Raw genomic sequence first — 13,888 nt, forward strand, 5'->3', positions numbered from 1 at the left:
CACAATAACAATAAATTAATAACTTAATAAACTTAATAATTATATTTAATAAAACACAAGAATCACAAGATTAACTTATACCAGGTACGATTATAGGTATAGTAACTGTTAGTCATATCCATGTAAACATTTAAAACCTGATGAAGAATTAAATTTAATTAAATAACCATTGTGTGACAAAAATATCGTTAAATTTTTTTATAATTTAACAGATTTTTAAATAGCTTTTGACAGTGAAATAATGTAGACAAAATTATAATTGTAATGCAAAGTAGTTTCATTAAAAGTTGTGAATAATAATTTATCTGTGGTTATGAGAATATGACGTATATAATTTAAAAGATTATTTAAAATTTGTGAATAAATATCAACTTATGATTTATCAGGTATAAGCACATCATGTTTCCATAATTTTCTTAAGGTTCATTTTAAAATGTCATTTGATCATATTTGCATACAAAAAAATTAAACACACTTAAGATCAAATGGAAATATTAAATAAAAAAAAATTTTAAATTAAAACAAGTATCAAACAATGTCATTAAAATTGTAATTATTGTCGTGTGTAACTCGCTGTTTATCACGTTGTGTACATAATATTATGAAGCGTTCATACCATTAAATATTATTATTTGACATTACTTAATATTCGACGGTATTAGAGTTTGACTAGGTGAACGAATCGTAAAAAAAGAATATTTTATTTTCAAGAATAGTTCTCGATGCTCTGTTGCAAATAGAAACAGTATAATAATATACAATAATATAGTGTTTATATTCATAAAAAAAAAACCAATCGATGAGTCTAATAGTGTAACAGAAAATAAAAATAAAAATACGATTGAAGCATCGTGTTCATGCAGTTTCAAAGTAAAAAAAAAAAAAACAACTATTAATAACTTTGTCCAGAACAATTATTACAACACAATGCAGTAACAACTACAGTCCTTGTTTTTACTTTATTTTTAATTTAAAAAGTACCTACTGCACAAAGAGCCCTTCAAGTTTATCAGAGAGGTCTGGGACAACCGGAAAATTGTAATAGAATAACAGAAGAGTGAAAAACAACATACAAACACACACATACACACACACGCGCGCGCGCGCGCGCTTACGCGTGTGGAAAAAACTAACTTTACCATGTGTTATACCTGAATATTTTACCATTTACTCGCATTCCTTATAAAAACTTAGCACCCTGCAGAAAAACTCCGTAATTATGTGTGCACCGAAATTAATCGTAGAACATAAAAAGCGGTCGGTGAGTATTTAAAAAATTCGAAACATGCAAATGAAAATGGAAAATCTGCTGGCAGAACGAAAATGGGTTAGGGAGATAGTGAAATTAACTGTATGATAAAATATAATGTAAAAAAAAAATATTAAACGCGATACTACGTAAAGGTGGGTAGGTAAATAAAAAAAGAATTAAAAATGTCTTGGAATGAAATTTTTCGGTTTGCAGTTTTTACATTCGTTAGTATTTAAATTCTTTTGTACCATGAAATGTGTGCTAGTACCAACTAGCAACATTGTAGCACAACGCACTTTCAAATATAATATTTTTGCTTCGGACGTTTTATACAATATTCTCTGCAATGGCAAAATCGTATTGCCCGTTATAATAATTATTTAATAACGCAATCTAATCAACAATCTATTTATTATTATAATATAACTAATATTTATTTCGTTTTAAGCTAATATCCTGAGTTATTGATGTTTAATCATGAATAATAATAATAAAAAAGACATATTTGATAGTATAATAACAGCCCCATAAAGGGGGTGGGCTGCACTTATTAAGCTTGGACAACAGGCACACGGTTATTTAAGAAGTCCGTTGAAATAAACTGTCTATTTTTTGAAAATCTGATTGAAATTCTTAGTTATACTAAAAACATTTAGTACAGGAGGCAGGAGCACAAAATTAATGTGGATGGACTGAATAATATTATAATATAATATAATGCAGTGGTTGTACATTATTTAATTTAATAATAAAATATTCATATTCATTGCTTTGAAGCAAAATAATGTATGATCGTAACGTGGCCGACATGACCGTCCGGCTAGCTATATTATACTACGGAGACCACTACGACAACGGAGATGACCTCCGCAAATCCGATGAATAGTAATTTTGTTTGTACCACATTTACACATAATATTAGCATTATAATTATTTTGCCGACACTGTGCGTCTACTTTACGACTAGTTGGCGTTTCGTTCGACGGGTCCTTTATTATAATAAACGCCGGATTAGCCATCCTCTTCCCCCTTAATTTGAATCTCCATCTCAGTCGTTTGGATCTTTCCGCCAAATCTTCTCGATCCTATCGCATCTTCACGTTTTCAGCCAGAGCATTTTGGTGATTTCATCACGTGAATAATCAATATCTTCGATTATTAACCGTTCCGATGCGACATATTGCCATAAAATTTTGATTAGTACAATATTGGACAGCAATTTATTCATATTTGATTCTTCTCGTCGAAGATGACATTACAATATCGTTATCATATTTATGGGTATATTATAAGTGCACGCAGTATATCGTTATAATAAGATGACGTTCAGTGTAGATAGTTTTATATATTATAAAAAATATTCAAGTGTTGAGAATCTAGTGGGGCGATTGACAATTATTACAACTCAGTTAGAATTTCCGTGAATGATTGGAATAGTAAAAAATATCGATAAATATGCAATTATCAGTATGATTGTTTATTTATTGGTGAATGAATGACATTTATATTCAATTATTTATAATGTTTAAATGTATTTAAAAAACAATGTACATTAAATTGTATAAATAGTATTTTATTGTACTAAAATATAATCATCGAACTAACTATAAGTAAATATAGTTTTTTCCATTGAACCAACTATGGATAAAAAAAATATGATAATAATAAAAACAACCGTAAATACGAATCTCGTATTCCAGGCCATTTACGAATTATTGTTGAAATTAATAATAATGTTATGTGTAGGGGATTCGAAACACACTGTTTTTTGAGAAGTATAGATGATAATACGATACCTATTTGCGGTTCGTGGTATATTTTATGAGTAGTAAATTATCATTAGTTTGTGTAGAAATTGTGGTTGTAATAGAAAATGTCATGTTCTCCATCGCATGCACAAGTCTACAATTTGATATTTTACGTATAATCGCTTATTATTTAACAGTTAAATTTATAAATTTTCTTTCCACCAATACTAATCATTCCTATGATACGATATTTTGTGATTGGGAACAGATTTAAACGTCTGAGTATTATTTGAATCCATAAAACATCTTCTGCAATTTGTTTATCCGAATAAGCGTAATCCGCTGTTGAATTGGTGTGAAAAAATAGTGAAAATTGTGAAAATGTAGTATGAGGTTCAATTTTGATGATTGTATGCCGAAATGTGATTGGAAAACGTTCACAGTATCTGAAGACAACGAGAAGATAAGGGCATACTTGTTTTGAAAATCCGTATCACCTACTGTTATATAGATCAGTACGTTGGAATGAAAGTAGCACTGTTCACCATGAAACAACGTCTATTTTTAATCACTTTAGTAACTATTATTTGAGGAGTGATATGTGCTACTTGTGTTATTTTTTTATCTCATGTCAAGAGTACAACAATTGTGTTATATTGTTTTAATAAGCGTGTAACAAAGTCAAACAAACAAATGTACGTTGATTTTTTTTTTTTTAACCATATATGATTTAAATTACATTTATAAAATTAAAACATCAAAGAAAACTGAATATGACAATATTATGGAATACTATGAGAATAATTTAAAGAAAATTTTAGGTAGGTAATGTAGGTACTGTAATATATTATTATTTATATATTAAAATGTATTCAAGAATTTAAATCATTGGTAAATAAGAATTTCTTATTTTATAATGGTTGTGTTATGGTAAAAAATCAAAATTTTGTATAAATGCAACATTTTTCTGAATTATTTATTTAGAAACTCAGTTAGTTACATAAAACAGCTGAATAATAGTCTACTGTGCGAATAAAGTACTAGGTTTTTTTTTTTTTTTGATCGCTTAACATACAACAAATATTTAAAAATTATACAAAATTTACACGAGAATAAAATAAATTTTAAATAAAAAAAATTCACTAAGCATGATATATATTCTAAGAAAAATGCGTATCCAAAGATAAACAAATAAAATATGTCACAAAGGTGATACCGTTATAAATATTATATCAACATAGCGTTTCCATGTTATATTTTTACTTGACACGTTAAGCACACAAAAGAAAGTTACAAGAATAAAAGAAAACATACGGAATGTATTATTCTACCAATTCAGTTGTAGATACTGAATAATGCACATTATGTGCATATTTATATTACTAAAATATGATTTGAATACATCAAAGTTCATTACCAGTTAGGTATACATATAAATTAAAACAAATATATCAGTATATAAATTCAAAATCCCAATTTTTCGATTGGCCGTAATAATAAATTAAAATTCTCAAATATAATTTATTACTTTTAAATGTGTCTACAATACCTAATATAAAATAGTATTAAGCAAAACACATGATGCGGTTGTGACATTCTTAAACATTTGATTGTCTTATTATCTTAAGTCTATAAACTATAGTTTAGCCCATATACGGAATACATTATATTATGTAAACCATATTATTACACTCTAATTTCAAAAAGGTGTGAACACAAAGTGTTATATTTTATCTATCGTACCTATAGAGTTTTACATTTGGTAATGCTTTTTTTCGTACCTATGTCCAAATACAATTAAAACATTTAGAAAAAATTAAAAATAAAACACTAAAAATTAGATCTTAAACGTATATGTACAAGTGGGGTGAACATTTTCATGCATCAATCAATATAGAAGCGCTAAACAATAAACGTTGTACATATTTTTATGTTTTAAATTTTAATACACAAATGATTTCGGTTTCTGTAGTAAAACGTTATGCAGAACAAGTGCGTTAAATGCAATCAATATTCATAATGATTGATTGATATAGGAATAATATATGTATATTATGTACGTCAAAAAAATAACAAATTATGTGTCGAGTTGAAAATCGATTGCAAGTAACAGGTATATACCCTTACTTGACCTCCCTACATAACACTCGGTGTTCTCGGTTCAGATAATAATAAATCAACATCGGCAGAAGTTTGTTTTTATAAAACAATGTGTGGTATCACCAGTATTGGATAATACGAGGTAAAACAACTATAATACACCTTACCCTCGTAATCTCTAGCTAATGAAACTCTCTAAAATTAATTATAATGGCACTGTTAACTTTGAGGTACGATAGTATGCGCTTGTCGATTCTTAGTTCGTTCCTATATCTAGTGAAATGACTCAAATATTACATATACCTTGGCACTATTCAGTTTAATAAGACCTCATTGACACATAGTACTTATATCCCGGCGCTGCTCCTATGAAAGGTAAGAACTTAAGAATGACTAAAAAAAATGTAAACTCAAAACCCGTTTTGGATCGGAAACACTTTTATTCAAATGTAAAACAAACATAAATAAATAATTCTCTTGGCAAATTCAGATTGCCTATATACCCTGTACTACGATCGACGTTTCACACGTACATCCGTCGTACACCTACGGGCTAGCCGAATCACTCAGTCGCTCCTGGACTGGACTCGACCGCGGTGTTATATAGTAAAATATATTGATGTCTCAGCACATCTTGCTTCATTGGCCTGACCTGCTTTAACAATTTACAAATATAAATATTCCCACCTATATTATGTATATATTACAGTGACGACTGTCTACAACATACGACAAATACTAGACTTTTGCGATAAACAATAACGTCCATACTTGTAGAAAGTGTCTACCTTGGAAAGTATATACAGATAAAATATTTCTTTGGACATCGATAACAATATATTGCAGTCGATTTTACTGCAATATCATTGTTTGTCAAACGAAACTCTTTTGAAATATTATTACGTTCCAGTCGTGGCATCTAAAAATATGCTTTCAATATCTGTATACTTGGGTTAAGTTTAAATTTAAAATATAATATTATTAACAATTCTTGTGCGTATAATGCTATGTTTCACCTAACTGTAGGGAAAATTAAAAAATTATTTGTTATGAACTTGTATAAAATATAAACATCGAATTTAAATTCCAACGATAATTATTACGCAACCAAGATTATAAACTGAACTGAATCATGTTCGTAAACGGGAAAAAAGGCATTAAAAAAAATGTCTTATTCTTTATTATTATAAGTTACTTATATAATTATACAAAAATACATATTTTAGTTGCTATTATTATTAGTTACCTACCTAATATTATTATTATATATATATTTACTCGTTTCTATTATTAGTATTATTGTATGGGTTTTATGATGTTAAATTTTTCTGCTAGAATTGCTTTAAAAGCTGTTCATGTTCGCTAACATTTTGTTTAGCTTTAGATTTTTCCCAATTTTTTTGAATTCTATTTTTGCTATATCAACACTATTATTATGTCTTATCGAATTCGGTCAACTTCCATATCGTTGGACGGGTGTGCCCTACCGCAAGATTGAATCTATTATTCCTGTAGCTCTTTTTGCGTTTAATGACGCTTCTTGCACGTTCCATTTGTTTTTGACTCAATGATTTAATTCGACGAAGCTTTATACGTTTACCTGAACAAAATTGTTTACGTTCCTATAATTCAATACAGTAAAAACGTAAGCTGATCATTCATTAGATCCTATGAAATGTTTCAATGGTTCTTTATAAATGTTGTGTTATTAAAAAAAAAAAGATCTATCTTAAATTTCACAAAAATTATAAAAATTATGATTTTTTTTTTTTTAAGTGATGTAAATATTATAATATGATAATCCAACGATAAAAAATATTATAACGTCGTGTGTATAATGAAGTGTAAAACTCTCTATTGTAACTGGTAAGCTGATTTAGACTATGCACAGGCTGTTTGAAACATTTTCGTATTTAGACTTTTTGTTATACAGGAATTTTTCTTTCCTGATATCAGTCATATTACACTAATATTATATTCCTCTTGATCGCCCTACATTAAAAGGTCACACATAATACTGATATATATATTATATAATATAGCGTAGAGTAGCATAATAATATAATATGACGTATTGCATTGTATATCGCGTACTTCCGTTTCGTGTTATTATAGTACGTTTATAGTGTCACCATATCAAATTAATAAGTAAAATTAATAACTTTTTTTTTTTTTTTTAAACTAAATTATACATCGGATAAAAAAAATCAACCTAACACGCACTACAGTGGCATTAGAAACTACGGTGGACTTTTTCACACGATTTACGTAGTTGCTGTGTAGTCAAAAATCTGACTTGATACCTCCCCTCTAATCGTGACTATATTGTATTTTTCTATACCCAACAACCACATTGTCCATCTATAAGATAGATTTTTGAGTTCATCGGCTGATAATTTCTTTAATGAGACTATCGTATATCAGAGAGCTAGATAACTTACTGCAGTGTGAGGCCATCACGAGACTAGAAAAGTGGCGAAATATCAAAAATAAAGACTTTATAACACCATATTAGAAGGTAGTTTTATACCTTTATAGACGTCATATTGTAATTTATATGATATTATTTTTCCATCCAATATTCCAAATTAATTATTTTGTATTGTTAATTTGAAACTTGCACACAGTATTAATGAAATATAATAATAATATACATCATCGTGTAACAATAAAATACCTATATTAATACTTTGCTAGTACGGTATTTATATTATATACTTACTACTTGTGTCGGCTTTCAGCTGAGGTCCCGGAGAAGATACCCAGTTCAGTTTCATTTCCTGTAACACATAAAATATTAATACATTTTTGAATTTTGTAATGTTATAACAAGCCCTTATATCAAACCCATATAGGTATTTTTCATTTAAATTTCAAACATTCATCAATACGACGGTATACGAAAATTATAATTATAATTATTACATCATAACATTTGCGAAGTGATAAACTATTTTTATTTAAAAGGTGTTTCGTAATTATAAAAATAAATAGTTATAAATATCACGAGAAAATATTAAAATCTTTTTGAAACGCCATACGTGTAATCACTCAAAAACTATTTGCACTTTTGGCTGAAGACGGGTCATTAGCTGTGTTCCCGGATGGCGGATATACAACTTTTTATACAGAGTACTATATAATATTATCATATTTATATATCTCAGAAAATTTGACGGCTGTATTTAATATTTTGACATAGACATGTCTCAGAGACGTATTTAATATAATATTACGTTTAATTTTAACAGAAAATAATTAGAATCATCATATTATGGTTTTTCGAGAAATGAATATATTATTATAAAATATTGAATAAAATATGATGATAATAAAAATTAAAATAATGATTAAAATAAAATGTGCAACTATACATCAATTTTTGTAGGTGCTAAACTGCTACAGTAACACAACACACTTACATTGCCACTCAAACAATCACAACTTGTTTTAGAATAAAATATTAAGTACTTCAAACTTCAAACTAAGTATTTTCATACTTATACAAGAAAATGCAATATAACACAATTCACATTATTTGCATTTCATAATATTGTATGATTATAATCATTATAACGATTTAATAAATTAAAAATAATTAACTTTATAAAATAAATTGATATAGTATTCTCATTTGGAAAACATAATGTTAATATAATTTTATATTTTACTGTAAAGTTATAAACGTTTACTAAAATAATATTTATGATCGGTGTGCTTGTAATGAAATTGACGATACAGAACGCCGTGTTACATACATTAATTACATACATACCAAAAAAATAATATAAAACTATTAATGTATAATAATGTTTGGATAGAAAGTTTTACTGCATAATTCAGCCAAAACGAATTCATTACAAATAATTATAATGGTTTTATATATATATACATATATATAACATATTTTTATCATAAATATAGATAAAAAATACCAATTAAATTAAACATTGCAATGCGTTGTACCTATATAAATGTCTCAAAAATAATTCTAAATATTTTGTGAATAACATTTTGAAATATCTAGAGAATAATGATTTCAATGTTTTATGGACGTTTAAATTTATTGTAGCTTATAAAAAGTCAATATTGTTGTAATTCAATGTTTAGTATTATAATTATAATATTATAATATAATGCCCGATTGTATTCAAAATTAGTTTGTTAATTGTTCACAATGATTGATAACAAGCTGTTTAGCAGTTTAAAAATGTTATGTCTTTGAAAACCTTTAAGTACCAAATAGATTAAATTTTATACTAGTAACCAACTAGAAAGTTTAATATTGAAGTATTTTCTGTTTTCCAAAACATGATAACAAACACAAAAGTAAACGAATCAAAAAAAAAAAAAAAACACACACACACACTGCAGACCAAACAATAATTTCTACTCTCGGAATCTAAAACCCATACATATAAAAAGAAAACAATATTTTTACAGTTGAATGTCGTATTTTTTTTTTTTTATTTAAAGAAATATGGCTTTAACGACTTAGGTTATTAGCCTGACATTGGTTTTTATATGATATTTTCTTAAGATTAGTCTTTTATATTGTATATAAAAATTACATTTATTGGATTACAAGGTTACAATTTTTTGATAATATTAATGGTACTTATAAATTCCATTATTTTTGTAGTATGACTTTCACCCAATGTTTTTTCTATGGTAGGTGGCATGTTGAGGTTGGTGGGGGTTGAAGAATATTGTGAGCATTCCTCCACTATGTGTTTGATAGTTAACGGTATTTGGCAAGGTTTACATATTGGTTGGGGATGTTTTCTAATTAAATTTGAGTGGGTAAGGGAGGAGTGGCCGATTCTGTTTTGGGTGATTGCGATGTTTTGACGTCGATTGAAATTAGAAGGTGTATTACATTTTTTTTATTGTTTTTTTTTTTTTAATGTTGTATTAAACAGGGTAGTTTTTACCAACAATAACTATCGTTTCAAAAAGATGCCTACTTTGTTTAATAGACGGACAAAAAAATTGATAAAATGCTATTGTTTTGAAGTTTTTTTTATATGATCGCACTAAATAAAGATTTTAATCACTTCTGACGTGATATTTTGTTTAATTCGTGCAATTGGAAATAAACACGATCAGTCACTTGCCTCATTAATATTTTTTTACATTCTCAATATACTGTAAATAATATACCTAAAGAAGTATCCAGGTAGTAGTAATTACGTAATACTTTATTAAAAATATTTCTAACAACCCTACCTTTTGTTTGTCGTATTCAAATATTTGCTTAGGCAAACGAGATAATTTAATATTAAATTGTAATTACAGTGTCAATGCGATGCAATATTATGGTAAAACTCAATTAATTTAATAACCTTAAGGTTGAAACCAATGTAGGTTTATTAAATATATAATAACGTCCTTTTTATGCATGGTTTCGTAAAAATAATAATAATTTTGAACGTCTGTTGAGGTTTTTTATACACAAAAGCTTACTAGGAATTATAAAAAGTTCAAATTTAAACTACCTACCGTTATAAATTTATAATTAACGATACACCCTGATTAAAATAAAAAAAAATTATATAATACATGTAATATGTAGTCTTAGGTCATTTATCCAATTATGAAATGGATTTTAAAATATTTGAAATAATTTGAAATATTCGTATTATAGTGTATAATGCTCTACGCGTAAAATATTGAGTGTACTCAATACAAAAACAAACTTATCGTTTGTGTACACCTCCTGTCAATGAGTTAAATTAATAAATTCCATTTGGGTATTAGTGAATCAAATATATATCTCAATTAGTTATGTAAGTAGTAAATTTCCATGGAAAAAAATATGTTTTCTTTACATTATTTTTGTTGTGATAAAATAGCAATACTGTGAATACTATTATACTACCGAGAGAATATTAACTATTATAATTACCTCTATACAAATTAATTGTATTGCAAAAAGAAAATATTTAGATTAATATGACTTTTTCAGTATAATATTTTCAAAGTTTAATCAGACAAGCATTTATATGCTTTATATTATATTGAATATAAAATATACTATACACATCATGTCCAGGAACGTAATTTAAATGAAAATTCTGAAGCGTCTTTAAAACTCATTTTCAATTGTCTTGTGATCATATACACACACTTATTCACGACACACTTCCATTCGATTATTTAATAATGCATTTATACTGTTGTAACTTGTAACTACATACTGACTTAATAATGTAATAAATTAATAAGGATTAATTAACCATAGATGTTATAAATTATAAAGGTGCTTATTCCAAAACTGTGGTTACCAAGCAACATGAGAATAAATTATGACAATCTAAAAGACGTCGATAGAAATAATTATAATAACGATGACAATATGTAAATAATAAGAATAATAATTTTTTAATTTGGATATGTTTTATCACAAGAACTTGTAGTTCACGTCAGCATCGTTAATCCTAAACCTTAATACTCATACACGTCTGTTGATATCGATAAGTGCTTTATATGTAGTCAGTGACTGGATAAGAGATTTAAGATGAATAGACGTCTGATGTTTGATTTTGGAACGTAAATATTTACAACCTTCAATCGAATAGATAAAATATTTAACGGTACACTTCTTGCAACCGTGCACATACAATGCATTTTGTTATTTTGTTGTTCAGATTTTAGAAATGGCGAATTCATAAAATAAAAATTGTGTGATTGATTTATAATAATTATTATTTCTTCCGTTGTCCATAAAAATGTCCATATTTATAAAAAAATCACAAAGCAAAATGAATAGGTGAATTTTTGGGTTTGTTTAGGTGTACATTATAAATTGTATAGTTATAATATTCATAGATAATAATAATTTGTATCGTCACTGGACTTTTTTTGAAATTTAAATTTAAATCTCAGTAATCAAAACATACATTATGGTTTTTAAATAAAGGTACATGAAAAATTCTAAAAATAAAAATTTAATAAATAATTTATTAATGAACGATATTGGAAGGGGTGGTACAGTGAATATACTAGACGTTTACATATATTACATATTATTATATAGTTATGTCAGACATAAAAATATTATTATTATTATGATATATTTGTTTAAAGTAGTTAATGTTAAAAACGCATAGGTATCTCATCGCCGTTTTCTTAGACTTTATTACCTATTATAATAATAATTAGAGGTTATGTGTTTAAAGAAATATTTTAATTTTGAATGTAGAGCGTTTTATAATATTGTCAATAACAAACTAATGGGAATTTACAATTTAATTATGATAACAAAAAATAAATATTATATCTCAATAACATCAAACTTTGCGAAAAATTACGTTGCTGAGTTCAGCGAAAAAATGAATGAATTAAGAATTTATAATAATTAATGATTAAAAATAACAACCTTCTGTAAATATTTTATGCTAAATTATTATTTTCATAGCAAAAAGTTATTTCCCAAAGTTTAAAAAAAAAACTGCGCTACTTTTTTGAGAATTTAATGTGTATTATACATATACATATAATATGTATATATTATATTATACGACTCTTGTGTTTGTGCAGATGTTAGTTTCAATTTCTCAAAAATATCTGTTGGCTTAAAGTTAATTGTACTAAAATATTATTGAACAACTTTATGAACACGATAAGAACACATTTCAATATTTTAGGGCCATACAAATAATTACTATAAAAATATCAGATACTAATGATAAACATTTAGGAAATCAGATAATAAATCGTAATTTTAGGTCAGTTAAATAAATATTAATACTAAAATCAGTATAATATGAGGAATTGTATTAATATATTATTTTTAAAAGCTTTATATTTATCTACAGACTTTCACTTAATCATTATAAATTGATATTTTACAATGATTATAGGTATTTAATGTTATACAAAGTGTTCTTTTATTTAATATTATAACATTTAAATTATTAAATATTTTATTTCATAAAATATGCATTATTGACTTGTGATTTTCTCTAATAATTATGTATATTACAAACTTTCATCCAAACTTATTGCCTGAAACTGTTTGAAACTTTGAATCATATTTAAATACCTAGTAGTAAGATGTTCTATAAAAAGTTAGTTTTAAATATATTTAAAAACAAATCAAGATAAAAAATGATTTATCTTTTATCTCTATATCTAGATAAATTGTTATTTAGTTATCTATTATCTTTATCTTTATTTAGAGCAAAATGTACTGATTTAATATATCCCAACACTGCCTATAGCATGGCTAAAATAAAAATGGCGATGGTTACAAAAAAAAAGTTTTTGTCCGGTTAGTATATATCCTAATATTCGCTCGTAGTTTTTTCACATTTCACTGGTGACCATGTTAACAGTATATAACAGAAAATGAGAACTGCTTGACAGACGAGTCAAAGGTAGTATGCCGTAACACAGATTTGCGATAATATATGTTTATTTATCCATGCTCCAATATAAGGAAAACTCTATATTTTTATGGACGCATTATTCTTACAACAATCGCAGTCGTAACCTGAATGTATAGTACCTGTGTACGTTACCAAGTGATAACTCTTATCGATGTACTATTTTAAATATTGGTTTAAAATATTAAGGACACTGTAATATTATGTAAGACGTCTCTGTCTTATAACTTAGCATAATATCCATTGTACGGATTCCGTAGTGATAGTAAAAATTATATGAATATATATAGCAAATGACGAGATTCTCCAAGTAATTATAAATAAGTTCATAATTCAAGGTAACGAAGTCAAACATCAAAAAGATCCACTAAAAAAATCAATTTTTGTATCTGATTTTA

General features: G+C 26.6%; 1 protein-coding gene across 3 annotated transcripts in view; it reads right to left on the bottom strand.

Moving 5' to 3' along the window:
* Positions 1–13,888, bottom strand: part of LOC107168580 (nucleolysin TIAR) — a 392,636-nt gene that overhangs the window by 191,683 nt on the left and 187,065 nt on the right. For 2 of the 3 annotated variants that reach the window (XM_089218763.1, XM_089218764.1), the window contains exon 2: positions 7,823–7,880. In XM_089218763.1, the coding sequence (XP_089074889.1) occupies positions 7,823–7,880 (58 nt within the window). The remainder of the gene's footprint in view (positions 1–7,822; positions 7,881–13,888) is intronic. The other variant, XM_089218762.1, reaches the window with a different exon arrangement.

This window comes from Diuraphis noxia, unplaced genomic scaffold (assembly GCF_037042655.1).
Source record: "Diuraphis noxia isolate RWA-SAM2 unplaced genomic scaffold, SU_Dnox_SAM2 contig0002, whole genome shotgun sequence".
Classification (NCBI taxonomy): domain Eukaryota; kingdom Metazoa; phylum Arthropoda; class Insecta; order Hemiptera; family Aphididae; genus Diuraphis; species Diuraphis noxia.